The following is a 14,165-nucleotide window of genomic DNA, read 5'->3' as shown; positions in this document are numbered from 1 at the left end:
TCCTGAAATTACCCAAGGATACCTCCATGTAGACCACCGAGGCTCCACAGGACCTAGCTTTCCCTCCAGCTCCTTTCCCATTGTTTGTGCCAGGAGTTCATAGTGTGTGAGCCTCTCTTCTGCCTCTCCACTCTCACACACAGTCCAGCAGCTGTCCCACAGACTGGGCTGGGGATGCAATGTGCCACATATCCTGAGCTTGCACTTGTCATAACCAGGGTATGCTCGTTGTCCAGTGACCTCCCACAGGGACTGGAGCTTCCTAAGGGAGGTGCCAGGGGCCAGCTTTCTGTTTTGGAGGCAGGAAACTTCCCTCTGAAGAGGCAGGCTAGCTCCCTGCTTCATCAGACCAATGTTTCCTGAAAAGGGCAGACTGCTTTACATTGTGCCTTGACAGTTCTACCTCTGGCCACAGTACCTGGCTTTGTGTTAAGCACTTCCCCTGTGTGGCCATATGTACATAGCCTGAGGAAAGGGTAGTTAGTCCCTGGCAGGCCCTGTGAAGTGCCCTGGTCTGAGATAGGGAGTTTCCATGGGTCCTGCTTTTGCTGACACCAGTTTGAGGCAGCCTGTGGGGACCGTGCTGTGACTCACCCTATGCGGCCTGCTGACTTTCTCTGGTTTCCTCTAGGACCTCCGGGAAAAGAACTGGAAGGCCATGGAGGCACTGGCCTTAGCTGAGCGGGCCTGTGAGGAGAAGCTGCGTTCCCTAACCCAGGCCAAGGTCAGAGCACCTGCCCATCCTAAGTCCGCTAAGGCTGGAATAGTAGTACCTCTCTGGTTTAGTAAACTCGATGAAACACATGGACAGGATATGGCCCCAGAGTGTCTTCTATATCCAACATAGCATCTCCCAGGTTCCTGTGTCTCTTTTCTTTTCTTCCCTCCTTCCTTCCTTTTCACAATTCCTTAAGATGGAGAAAAGAAATCTGTGCCCTTGATTGCCTCTCCTCTGTTTCGAGGAGTGCAGACTCTGAGCAAGCCCAGGGTTATGTGGCTTTTGTGCAGTTTTTATCCTTTTTTCCTGTTTCTTGGGCCCTCTGAACTTATAATGCCTCTCAAGGAAAAGATCTTAGCAGCACACATTTGGGCAGAAAAGTCCTCTAGTGTCCTGGTTACTTGGAAGCCAGCATGGAGTCTCATCCCTAGCAGTAGTGGCCCCTAAAGCCACTGCACCCCTGCACACATTTCCACCCCATGGAAAAGGTTCTCCTGCTAGCATCATGTGCACAGGAGTGTCTGTCTCCACAGGACTGGCTTTGCTATGACTCTCATGGATTTCCTGGGAAGCATGAGAGTGCCAGAGGGAAACCTGGGAAGGGCTAGCATTGGTCACACTGTAGTGAAATCAGATTTAGTGAATTCACTTACAGCTAAAATCAGATTCCTGGAGTCTTAGACTTTGAGCCCTAGAAATGACTCGTGACCTTCTAGTCAGTGTTATGGCAGATTTGGAAGTTGTGGCCTCAGCTGTTACCTGACTGGATTGTGACTACACAGGTAGAGGACCACCTCACCTATCAGTAGTTTGCCTCCATGGATCAGATGTAGGTAGTGAGTGCTGCTCACAGTTTCGATGGCCCTTGCCATGGAACGCCTCAAGCCATGCCAACTGGTGTGGAACTGCCAGTGTCCTGTGTCTCAGGACAACACTTTTAGGCCAAAGTTCCCTGGAGCCATTCCTCAGATTTATGTCCTCAGGGAACGCAGGTGTCCTGGGCTTTGCCTCATGGCTCCTTTAATTCTCCGGCTCTTTTTCTGATGTTGTGCTTTCAGTGGTGGAGACTTCTGGCTCCTTCTGGAGGGCCAGAGAGGGGTGTTAGGCATGGCATAACTTAGGATGGGTCAAGCTTTGGTCACCCTCACTATGTTCTCTAAGTTGGTTTAGCTCTGCTTGGTGGGAATTGGGTCCCCTTCTTTAGGGTAGCTCCAAGTGAGCCTCCCCAGCCTCTGTCCCTGTCTCCCACTGGCTCTAACCCCAGTGACTCCTGGAGCTGCCTTGCTGCTGTCTGCAGTTTCCACCCGTTATGACACCATGCGCCTTCTAGCCTGCCTCACCCTGCCCTAGGAATATACTTGGTCTTTATCCGTGTGTATATATTCTTGTACACTCAAGCTGGAAAGGAAAGCTAATGGGACTGGCGTGTCTGCTGGTGTGCACAGATTAACCAGGGGCACAGACCAAACAGCCTAGCCTCCTCTGACCTGTCCCTCCCATGTGGTGAGAATGCACCCTTCTGAGGGCAGAGGTTGAGTGCTGCCCTTCTCTTCCCCCAACCCTCCAGGAGGAGTCAGAAAAGCAGCTGCACCTGGCTGAGGCCCAGACCAAGGAGACCCTGCTGGCCTTGCTTCCGGGGCTCTCTATCTCAGCACACCAGGTAGGAAGGAGGACAGCTCCCTGGGCCCCACAGGCCTCAGGGAACAGCCTGGCCCCACATGCCTGTTTCCTTTTAGAACTATGCCGAGTGGCTACAGGAATTCAAAGAGAAGGGCTCTGAGCTGCTGAAGAAACCACCTACCCTAGAGCCCTCCATGGTAAGTGACATTGTTGTGCCCTGGGCTTCTCTGTCTAAGCCCTCTGACCCCTAGGAATCGAGAGCCCAGTCTTCAGTGAGTTGCCAAGACGACTGAGTAGACACCTGACCACCCTCATCTCTCTGCCTTTAGGACATAGTCTTGAAGTTGAGGGAAGCTGAGGAGACCCAAAACTCTTTGCAGGCTGAGTGTGACCAGTACCGCACCATCCTGGCAGAGACGGTGAGCAACAGGGGCCAACCTTGGTAGTGGCTGTGACTAGATGTTCCTAGGGCACTGCTAGGATTCAGAATTTGGGGTCTTTGGGGCAGGAGATAGCAAGGTTCTATGTGACCTCAAGTAGCCCTGTTGCCCTCTCTGGGCCTCATTTCTTTTGTTGGATGGTAAAGGGGATAAAGAAAGCTCTTGAGTTTTTGTTGTTAAGTTAGAAATAAGTGGGTTTAAGGTTTGTGGCCTGGAGAGATGGTTTCAACAGGGAATGCCTGGGCAGGCAGGCAGGAGTAAGAACAAGGTAGGCCCAGAGTAAACAGGGTTGAGCCCTTTGATTACAAGAACGGTAGGAGTTCTAGCAGCTTTACTGGGGCTACAGGCTTCATTTCCTGCTACAGCTCTGCCAGGGCTGCCTGTGACACTGAATTAAACAGACAGCAGGGCACAATAGTGCTGCAAAGACTCAAGAAGATAGTATGTGTTGGTGGGGTCAAGCTTAGGAGGGAGAGAGCCTACCTTAGTGTCACCTCCCCTCCAGGAGGGCATGCTCAAAGACCTGCAGAAGAGTGTGGAGGAAGAAGAGCGAGTGTGGAAGGCCAAGGTGGGAGCTGCTGAGGAGGAGCTGCACAAGGTATGGCTGGCCTGTATAACCCCGGCCTGTAATACTCACTCCACCCAGTCCCCAAGGAACCTCCAGCCAGATTCTCACGCCTGATGAGTCTTCTCTCTTTAGTCACGGGTCACAGTGAAACATCTAGAAGACATTGTGGAGAAGCTAAAAGGAGAACTTGAAAGCTCAGATCAGGTATGTCTTTCTCTTTCTGAGGGTTCTTTTCTGTTGTGCTATGAATTTGCTGGTCATGTTCTGACAGCCACGCAAAGATTGCATGGGTCCTTGTTCTTTTTTTTTTCCCATGGACCACATGTCCAAGGAGGCTGTCCTCCTCTAAGCAAGGGCTTTATCCTATGTAGCCTCAGTGATAAACTTTTACTCCCTTAGAGTGGCCTTAGAGTCATGGGGTGTATAGTTCTGGCTAGCAGTGGCTTTAGTTGTAAACTTCAGAATTAAGAATTAGTCAAGAATTAAGGGGCCTGATGCTCTTTAGGATACTGCAGCAAACTCTGGCCTTTGTAAAGGTGCCCTGTAGCCTAAGCTTTGCCAATACACATCTAAGAACTGCTCTGCCCACTCCTCCTGAAGCCCGAGGACTGGGGAGGACTCAGCAGGGCTGTAATTTCAGTTCGCTGTTCAGTAGTGTGAGGGACAGGCTTTCTCGCCAGTGATGGTTCCCTTACTGATCTCAGTTTACCCAGTGGCACTTTACCTTTGCTTGTTTCAGGAGCAGCCAGAGTTTGCATGGTTAGGGCCCCTGCTGGCTAGTGAGAGGCTGACCGTGTCCATGTCTGTCCCATCCAGGTAAGGGAGCACACATCACATCTGGAAGCGGAGCTGGAGAAGCACATGGCAGCGGCCAGTGCAGAGTGTCAGAATTATGCCAAGGAGGTGGCAGGGGTGAGTGATTCCATCATTCCAAGTCCTGCTCCCAAGTGGCCCCTGCCCCAGGAAACTAGATTATTCCCAGTGATTCCTTTACTGTTTGTGTGTTTGTCAGCAGGAGCCTAAGAGCTGGGTTTTCAGACTTTCACCCAACACCCTGCAGATGCCCCTTTGGATTGATAGCCCTGGGCACTTGGGGCAGATTTCAGAAAGGGAGCCCCAAGGCAGGGCAGGGGCAAAGCCTTCTTTGTGAGAGTGGTCCCTCATGCTCTGGCTGGCCCATCAGCGTGTGGCTCTCTACCTGACTTGCTGTGGTCATTTTTAGCTGACACTGGATTTTAATCAGTCTCTGTCTTCTGATTTCAGAAGTAGAACTCCCAAGCCTGGTACCTTTAGTCTAGTTTTGATTGCAAACTTTTGCTCTTTAACATGAGACAATGGGCAGGTGTCTTAGGGTTTCTGTTGCTGTGAAGAGACATAACCATGGCAACTTTTATAAAGGGAAACATTTAATTGGGGCTGGCTTTCAGTTCAAGGTTTAGTCTAATTATTGTCATGGTGGGAAGCATGATGGTATGCAGGCGGACACAGTGCTGGAGACGTAGCTGAGAGTTCTGTATCCTGATCAGCAGGCAGCAAGAAGTGAACTATGAGCTAGTAGGCCTGGTGTGAACTTCTGAGACATCAAACCCCACCTGCTAGTGACACACTTCCTTTAGCAAAGCCACACCTACTCCCACAAGACCATGCCCCCTAATAATGCCTACTCCCTATAGGCCTATTGGGACCATTTTCATTAAAACCACCAAAGCAGGTGTTTGTGAAAAGCCTGGGTGTAGGACATTGTTCCTGTAGGACATCTGTCCCTGTGCTGTGTACATCTCCAGGGCTTGGATTCTGGCTCAAGTTTAGGTGTGGACTCATTGTAACTTTTCCCCCCTCCTTTACCCTCATCTGGTTGTTTCCCCTCAAGTTAAGGCAGCTTCTGCTAGAATCGCAGTCTCAGCTGGATGAAGCCAAGAGTGAAGCCCAGAAACAAAGCGATGAGCTTGCCCTGGTAGGTTGACTTAGGTCCTGGGCAGGGGTGTATGATACGGGGTATGCATGTGATGTAACTTGATATCCATGTGGAGTGTCTGCAGCTTAGCAGGGTATGTCATACATTAGTCATGTAGGGCAAGCTTAGGGGGACTACAGCAGTTTGCATAAAACTTAGTTGGGCTTGTAGCTGCCAGGGACCAGAATGTTCACATTCTGTTTCCTGTCTTTGGGCAGATCTGGCATCTGCTCAAGACCATGGGCTGTGGGACATGTAGGCCTTAGTAGCCTGTTTGGTCAGCTGAGCAGCCCAGGATACAGGACTCCTGATACCACAGGAGAGTCCTTTAAAGCCTTTAGGCATGTCTGTGCTTTCTGCATGCTTTCCTGCTTCAATGATGGAACTGGCCTTGCCAGTCTTACAGTTATACGGGATGACCTGCTCCTTCTGGCCCTCTGCCAGGCACTGAGAGCAGATAAACCTGTACAGAGATGTGAGGAGTGGCCCTGTGCACATTGCCTCTTGTAGTCCAGTAGTTTTCCCAGTTTGCCGCTGCTGTGTCTGGAACCATGTCCCAGCTGCTTGGTCTCCCTCCTGGTCCCCAGCCCTGGCCCTAGGCAGCAGCCTGTGCAGCTGCAGCTATCTTCCCTTTATCTTCATTGCCATTTTGAAAACCTTGAAGTAGATGTCAACATTTGAAATTTGGAGATTGAACATGTGCTGTCCAGGAGAGCAGCTCTGGTGTGTTGACTCCACACTTTCTCCTAAGCCCAGCTCCCTGCATCCAGGTTTTAGGCCTTGTCCAGACTACCACACTACAAGTAGATGCTGTCTGGGCCAAGCCTCCCAAATTTAAGGCTGCCATTCTCAGCCATTTGCTAGGTTGGGTCTGGGTAAGAGCCCCCCACTACACCCCCCCCCCCCATGGGACACAGCCCAGCCAAGGCATGTACACAGACCGTGCCTGCCAAGGGTTCTTGTCACCTTTGAACTGTGCTCTTTGCTTTCTGCACTCTGGGGCATTTGAGAAGGCTAAGTGGAGACTGAGGCCACCCAGGTCTCCTAAAGAGCTTATGAGTTCTGTCCCCAGGCCTTCTGACTGGGACCTTTCCCAAGCAACCTGTGTGACTTTGCTGGTCTTCAGATGGAAGGCCCAGTGGTCTGGTGGACCCAGAGAATTACAAGGCAATAATATGGTCTTACTATTTTGTCCAAGCCCCCAAAAGGCTGTGAACAGGACACTACATCCTTGAATAATTGGAATGGGACATGTTGTCAGTTACCTCTGTTCCATGTGGACTCCCTGGTTTTGTGTGGTTGCTCCTGGGGGAGAGGGGTGTTGCCTCACAGGTTCACTTCAAAAAATACACATGGCTCTCATTAGTCAAGGGGCTTGTTGGCCTCAAGGCTTTTGAGATGCTGAGTGGAGTATCCCTCCTGCACTAGGGAACATAAATATTGATCACAGATGGCAGACCTTTACTCTTCCTATGTCTCTGAGGAGTCTCTCTCTCCCCCTCCTGGTCCCCCTCCCCTTCCCTCTCCCCCCTCCCCTCCCCTCTCCCCACTCCCTTTCTCTCCCTCTCCCCCCTCCCATCTCTCTGGCGAGTGCATGGGTGCTTGTGTGTGTGCATGGGTGCATTCCACTGGTGTGTATTTGCACAAACCCACCCCTCCCTGTTTCAGGTCAGGCAGCAGTTGAGTGACATGAGGAGCCACGTAGAGGATGGTGACGTGGCTGGGTCTCCAGCTGTCCCTCCAGCCGAGCAGGACCCTATGAAGGTTAGGGTGATAAGCTGGTCCTCACCCCTAACATCACATGGTGCTCAGGGGTGGGCAGCCTATGTGCTGATTAAACTGAGTGCAGGTACTTCAGTCCCCACTGCTAGCCACCTCCTCATCCCGTGTGATCTGGGTGAGAGGACCCAGAATGGAAGGGTGTAGAGCTAAGGGCGGGTGGCTAGGGCCCTTGGCCCTTACTACACAAGGAAGGGACTTTTGGACCTGTGTGTAGCTTGGGTTTGGGTAGCCACAGAGGAGATTTGTCTTTAGCTGTGGCCCTTTACTGGGGCATTGCTAGCCGGACATCTGTCTTCCAGAGTTTTGACCAAAAGATCAGTTACCAAGAGCAATTGGCAAGAGGCAGGGACCTATCATTGGGCTCCCATTGTAGACCATGTCCTGCCCCATGGCTTTGGGGTCTTTCCTGCCCTGTGAGTCCTGTGAAAGGCTTAGAGTCTAGTGTTTTCCCCAGCACCTTTTTGCGACTTCTCTGGTTCTCTCCTGAGTCTTGAGGCACTCTCTCCCCAGAAATGAGAGTGCTGAGAGTGACTTAGGGTGGGGAAAGGCCCAGGGAATCCTAGAAATAGCTTGAAGGGGGAGCCTGCAGTTACAGTCTGCCCCAGAGGGGCCTCTGCGAGCCTCTCCAGTCCAACTTGTGTTATCTCCATACAGTTGAAAACACAGCTGGAGCGGACAGAAGCCACCCTGGAGGCTGAGCAGACACGGCGGCAGAAGCTCACAGCTGAGTTTGAGGAGGTTAGGTTCTGCCTAGTGGCCCCAGCTCCTACAAGCGTCTTGAGAGCTTGGGCATCATCTCTGTCCTTCCCAACTTTCCCACCAGGCACCTGACTCTGCCCCAGGAGCCTTGTAGGTTTCTGCATCTTTGGGAGGTCCTGAAGGCCTGGGTGCGAGTGGGTTATCTCCAAGCTTCTTGCCCATGTGAATCAATATGAGCTTTTGTCTTAGGCTGGGGATGGCCCTCCCCCTCCCCCAACCCAGTGAATTTAGTCAGGTTTGACTGCTAGGCAACTCACCCAGATGTGTCCCCTCTCTGACAAGGCTCAACGCACAGCGTGTCGGATACAAGAAGAGCTGGAGAAACTCCGTGCTGCTGGCCCCCTGGAGTCGTCAGGAAAAGAAGAGATTACACAGCTGAAGGTAGAGGATGGAGTTGGGGTACAGTTTGGACTTGAAGGTCTTCTAGACTTTGGTCACTGTCTTAGTCACTAGTCTATTACTGTGAAGAGACACCATGACCAAGACAACTCTGATAAAGGAAAGCATTTAATTGAGGGCCTGCTTACAGGTCCAGAAGTCCATTCCTCATTATAGCAATATCCATGGTACTAGAGCAGGAGCTGAGAGCTACATCCTGATCCATGGGTCAAAAAAGTAGACTTTGCATGGGGTTTGAAAGCTCATATCCTACTCCCAGAGATACACCTATTCCAATAAACCACACCTCCTAATTCTTCTCAAATAGTGCTACTCTCTGATGATTAAGTATTCAAATATATGAGCCTGTAGAGGCCATTCTTATTCAAACCACCAGTCAGTCATTCTTGTTCTGGGAGAGGGGCTGATCCTGAGGGAACAGCTCAGGTATTGGCTTCCCTTGCCACACCTAGTGGAAGGCCCTTGGCCAGAAAGAACTAAGTCATATCTCAGTTACAAGTTAGTGTCATTTAAATGTAAGCCTGAAGTCCTGGTTCAGCTACACATGTAGTGGCCTTCACACTAGGCAGTGCACGGTGGACAGTAAGGCCGGGAAGCTGTCCAAGCGTAGCAGAAGCTGACAGAACACAGGCAGAACTGTCAACAACAAAGGCTTTCTCCCAGACAGCACTAAGTAACCAGATAGCTCTCTGTATTCATGAAGTCATTAGAGCTAGCTCTTCCTCCTGTTATATCATCTGAGAGCTGACTGCTTGAACCTTCTGGCCCACAGGAGAGACTAGAAAAAGAGAAGAGGTTAACAAGTGACCTGGGCCGTGCTGCCATCAAACTTCAGGAGCTGTTGAAGACAACCCAGGAGCAGCTGACGAAAGAGAAGGACACAGTGAAGAAGTTACAAGAACAACTGGGAAAAGCAGTGAGTGCTCAGTGCAGGCTGGGCTGCAGGGCGAGCGCCAGGCCTCCAGTGCTTTGCTGTCTAGGGGCCCCAGGGAAGCAGGACACTGGGGATAGAGAACTATATATAAGAGGAACTGACATGTGCACTGCTGGCTTGTCCTGACCCTGCAGCCTGTGTGGAGTCCCTTGCCTGCAAAACCACATTCTCAGCTACACTCAGGGCCTTAGGTTCCTCTCATCATAGGGTCACCCCAGTTCCTGTGCATGCACCCCCAGCCCCTGGAGTCACCTCTGGGCCTCCGAAGCCTGAAGGTGCTTATTGGAGCTTCTCTGAGGCCTTATGAGTCAGTCCTGGCACAGGGAAGTGGAGGGGGTGCCTTGACTCCCATCCAGGTCGTTCCTTTACATGTCTACTTTGTTTGCAGGAGGATGGTAGCAGCTCAAAGGAGGGAACCTCTGTCTGAGTCTCCTCGGCAAACTGTTCAACTTACCAAAATGCCTTACACATTCCTTACAAATAAACCAACCAACACAGCGTTATCCAGGCCCAACTTCCAGTGAAGCCATTGGAGACAAGTCTCAGAACCACAGAATAAAGCTTGCGGAACCCCAGTCTGTAAGAGAACCTTTGTCACACTTGATAAACACTATTCCCGGGAGCAGCCCTGGACCACCTCGAGCAGACGCCAAAGCCCTCCTCAACGCTGACAGACCAGGGTGTGCTGGGAGTCCAGGACTCTCGGGGTTTATGTCAATCAGTGCAATTGTCTGTATTTCTCAGTGGGGCCAGGTTGGGAAGCAACAGGCCAGGTGGTGAGTTCTCAGAGGCTGCTGAGCAGACTGGAGGGCCTCAGCCCAGCCCAGCAAGGCTGCAGCCCATCACCCCTGGAAGTTGCCAAGCAGAACTGACATGTGACTGCCTGGATGTCAATGCCATTAAAACCAACGTGTTGCCCGGCACTGGGGTTCTGTCTGATCTTCTGCGAGACCTCTCCCATCTAGCTACTGAGCCTGAGGAAAGCCAAGAATAGCTGTCCCTCGAGACATGAGGTTTTCTGAAGGCTGGGACCCTGCACAGAATCTGAAGGCTTGGAGTCCCCTGCTTCCTGGCTACCCCCCCCCCCCAGTCATTTCCTAAATTACAGAGTTCCCCAGGCATAGCAGGGACCTGGATACATAACTATGCCGGGGGTGGGGGGTTGAGGGTGGGGGGTGCAGGGCAACTGTTCTCAGGTAGAAGCCACTCTAGACTTCCTGTGACCTCAGAACTATGAGCTCTTGGTGGCCCAATAACCCGACCTAGGGGAGTCTTGTTCAAGTGGTATATGGGCTTGCACAGAGAAAACATGGAGTTTATGTATAAAGTCGTCACAGTAGGGTGTGAGCCACCAGCAAGTGGCCCTGAGCAGTTCCTGGTTCCTGTGCCAGGCTTCATCTAGTCTTGTTAAACTTCTACCAGGCAATAGGTCCCCCACCTAACCTGTTATCCTCTAAATCCTAACAAATCTGACTGGCTGAACTTGGCAAGGGACATCTGACCCTTGGATGCCACTATACATCCTATGGGGTAAGGGGGACTGGAAGGTGAGATTTCCACACTGCTCTGCATTACAGAGCAACCTGGGGTGGTAGGTGGCACTCCTGCTGTCACAGGAATCTTGGGAAATGTCTCCTCACACCACAGAACATAAACCAAGGTTTTGACACTACCAGAGACCACATGGCCAAGCACTCTGGCCCCAGCTTGGGAAGCACCTATGAACTAAGACATGGCTCTGCTGTGTGTTAACAAGGTGCCGGAGGAAGGGTAGGTGGGAAAGAGAAGGAAAGGCTGAGATGATATCAGGTCATGTGGCATGGCAGTAGGAGACAGTTTTTAAGCAAGGAATACAAAACCTTCAAAGAGGCCAAGGGGGAGAGGGGCCTCTGAAACTCTTGAGCCTTAAGCCCCACGGTTTCCTACTGGGAGACTGAGTAGAAATAACAGGAATACATGGTGTGTGGCTCCAGCTCTGTGCCTTAATCACAGGAACTCTTAAGTCAGTTCTCACTCTTCCTATAGACAGTTCATGCTGTGGTACCCCTAAAACCATCAACCTTCATTGCTACTTCATAACTGTAATTTGGTAGTTATAAATCATTATGTAAACATTGTTTTCTGATGGTCTTAGGCACAGGAGTGGGGGAGGGTGTTAACAGCACCCATGCCCAGGGCGATGGCCTCTGATGGCACAGGAGTGGGGCACTACTGAGTAAAGGTGGCAAGATACCAAGGTTACCTTACCAAGCTTCAGAATCGGTGTGCCAAGATGCCATGGCTTCTACTTGTCACCTACTCTCCTCAGGCCACCGGTGGGAGCCATGTTTACCAGTTACAGCCTGTAGGAGGCTGGCCTAGCACCTTATGCACACTACTTAAGCATCTTTGGCTCAAAGGTCCCACCAGTCCTCGAAACCTGCCCAGCAGCAGCACCTCCCTGGCCAGCAGAGGGAGCTTGAGTTTGCCCAGGGTAGTAACTGCTACGGTAGTGTACTGGATCTTGCCTCAGCTAGCCCCAGCTGTTCCTAAACAAGGTTGCTTCTATATACAGGTCTCTTAAGTAGCGAAAAGCAACTCACTCTGAGCATTGGCCTTGTGCAGAGGGAGAGGTTAGTAGGTGCAGCCATTGCTACCACCTTGTTCAATATGGCAGATAGCACAGGGGCCGTGCCCTCACAGCGCCTAGTCTACCAAAACTAAAGAAGTGCTCAAGCAGTCCCAGCTTCTAGTCACTTGACAGAGGAGGTGGGAACAAGTATCTCTTGAGAAGATACCACTCTCTAGGACTGCCCTACTTCCTTTAACACCAGGGCTACCAAAAGCTTCCCTTTAGAACATCCCACACCAGAGCTGCCCTTGATGGCCAATGTCATACAGCCCATACCACCAACCAAGCGGGAAGCTCTACTGTGCAGCCCACTGCTGTGATAAGTGTGCTCCTCTGATCATCTCTCATGGCAGGATGCTGGCTTGTAGGCAGCCTCATGGGGCCCACCTGGACAAGGAAGCAGTGTAATAAGGGCAGGAACAACAGACAACTTACCCAAGTAGGCAAGAGGCAAAGACATCCTCCGCAAATGCCTTCCCATCCCTTGGACATCTTATCCACTGCACTAAACAAAACCCAACCTTCAGATTGAGGATAAAGGCAGGAACATAGCACAGAAGCAGGGCCAGAGTCATGACACCTGAGCTTGTTACAAGTCAAGCTGCCTAGTTAGAACTGCTTTCCCTCCGTGCTGGCTACGGAAGGACTAGCCAGGAGCTTTCCAGGTACCCTGGTCAGCTGCCCTACCATGTCCCAGGAACCCTGGCTCCCCTGAACATCCTGTCACACAGAGTGTCCCTTCTTCCAGTGGCAGCCCAAACTGTATTATTTCAAAATGGTTCTAAATCCTTGGCGGGTTCATTCTCCAATGGGCTACAGAGATGAAGCTGCCAGGGACCTAGGCAGCTCTGTAGTAAGACCATGACTATCCAAGTCATGGCTGCTTTCCAGAAACTGATATTCTCAGAAGTAACATCATCATAGCCAACTTCTGGTAGAATTCTGTCTGCACTGGCCACGTAGGTGTCCTTCTCAGGAACCAAAAGTCCCCATTAGGTGAATCCTAAGTTGACTTTTCATATAGACATTTTAGTGTTTACCCTTGAGAGTATAAACATCTTCAAGAAGTGGCATATGCATAGCAGTTTTGTTCTTGACCAATGTGAAGAAATATGTAAATCTTAACTGTTATAATAACAAATAATTGTTAGTACAACTTGGGACTCAGACTAGGTGTCCCCTGAAACTTAGCAAAAGCCACCTACAGAACACAAACAGGTTCCAGGAACCATCAGGATCTACCCCATTTCTACCCCATGTGCACTTACAGACTGCTTAAAAGCCTCCCTGCAGCACTCCTGTCTTACACACATCTTAGTCAGGGTTTTGCTGCTGTGAACAGACACCATGACCAAGGCAAGTCTTATAAGTGACATTTAATAGAGGCTGGCTTACAGGTTCAGAGGTTCAGCCCATTATCCTCAAGGCAGAAACATGACAGCATCCAGGCAGGAGGAGCTGAGAGTTCTCCATCTTCATCTAAAGACTGCTAGCACAATACTGGCTTTCAGGCAGCTAGGATGAGGGTCTAAAGCCCACATCCACAGAGACACACCTACTCCAACAGGGCCACACCTCCCTGGGCCAACCATATTTAAACCATCACAACACACCTATGTGCCTGAACTTCTGAGCACAGCTGTGGTAAAGGCAGTGGAACCATACTCCACAAGCAGAAACACTTTTAAAGAGCCATGAATAATTCGTGGGGTATTCTTGGTCTCATAGGCTATGAGGCCTGCTACCATGGCTACTGAAAGCTATTTTACACAGATTCAGGAGGAATCTCAACAAGTGGCCAACTGTTTTTAAAGAGTCTGATGAAAGTGCAACTTAGATTTTGCTTGCAAAATCTTCTTGGAATAGAAAAGGGATGTCCAACTTTTACAACTGCATTCTCATTTAAGATGAGCGTGCTATGACCCTAATCCTAGCAAATGCCAAAACCTGGAAGGCTTACTGCCTAAGGACGGTAGACTGGCTTGTTTCATCTTGTGTCAACTTGATACATCTGAGAAAAGGGAATCTCAGTTGCAAAAATGCCCCCATTAGATTGCCCTGTAGCAAGTCTTTGGAGACATTTTCTTAGCGATGATTGACATAGAAGGGCTCAGTCCAATTGTGGGCGGTGCTACCTCTGGGCATGTGGTCCTGAAGTATGTAAGAAAACAAACTGAGCAAGCCAGTAAGCAGCATTCCTTCATGTCTCTTGAGTTCATGTTCTGACTTCCCTCAGTGATGGATTCTGGAAGTTGTAAGATGAACTCTTTCCTCAAGTTGCTTTTGGACATGATCTTTATCACAGCAACAGAAAAACAAACTGAGACAGAAGGCAGATTCTTTACGTCCAACTCATACACAAATAACCACACAAAGAAAG

At 50.5% G+C, this 14,165-nt stretch overlaps 1 protein-coding gene across 5 annotated transcripts in view; it reads left to right on the top strand.

Moving 5' to 3' along the window:
• The window catches only part of Rrbp1 (ribosome binding protein 1), a 63,902-nt gene extending 53,805 nt beyond the window's left edge, over positions 1-10,097 (top strand). For 4 of the 5 annotated variants that reach the window (XM_006500441.2, NM_024281.2, XM_006500443.1 and 1 more), the window contains 13 exons: positions 632-724; positions 2,286-2,378; positions 2,455-2,535; positions 2,668-2,757; positions 3,284-3,376; positions 3,479-3,550; positions 4,163-4,258; positions 5,217-5,300; positions 6,969-7,064; positions 7,737-7,820; positions 8,124-8,222; positions 9,013-9,156; positions 9,563-10,097. In XM_006500441.2, the coding sequence (XP_006500504.1) occupies positions 632-724; positions 2,286-2,378; positions 2,455-2,535; positions 2,668-2,757; positions 3,284-3,376; positions 3,479-3,550; positions 4,163-4,258; positions 5,217-5,300; positions 6,969-7,064; positions 7,737-7,820; positions 8,124-8,222; positions 9,013-9,156; positions 9,563-9,601 (1,164 nt within the window). In that variant the 3' untranslated portion in view covers positions 9,602-10,097. The remainder of the gene's footprint in view (positions 1-631; positions 725-2,285; positions 2,379-2,454; positions 2,536-2,667; positions 2,758-3,283; positions 3,377-3,478; positions 3,551-4,162; positions 4,259-5,216; positions 5,301-6,968; positions 7,065-7,736; positions 7,821-8,123; positions 8,223-9,012; positions 9,157-9,562) is intronic. The other variant, XM_006500440.2, reaches the window with a different exon arrangement.
• Positions 10,098-14,165: the final 4,068 nt, after the last annotated feature.

The sequence above is a fragment of the Mus musculus genome, chromosome 2 (genome assembly GCF_000001635.26).
Source record: "Mus musculus strain C57BL/6J chromosome 2, GRCm38.p6 C57BL/6J".
Taxonomy (NCBI): Eukaryota; Metazoa; Chordata; class Mammalia; order Rodentia; family Muridae; genus Mus; species Mus musculus.
Note: the sequence above shows the minus strand (reverse complement) of the source record. Positions and strands in the feature narration are given on the sequence as shown.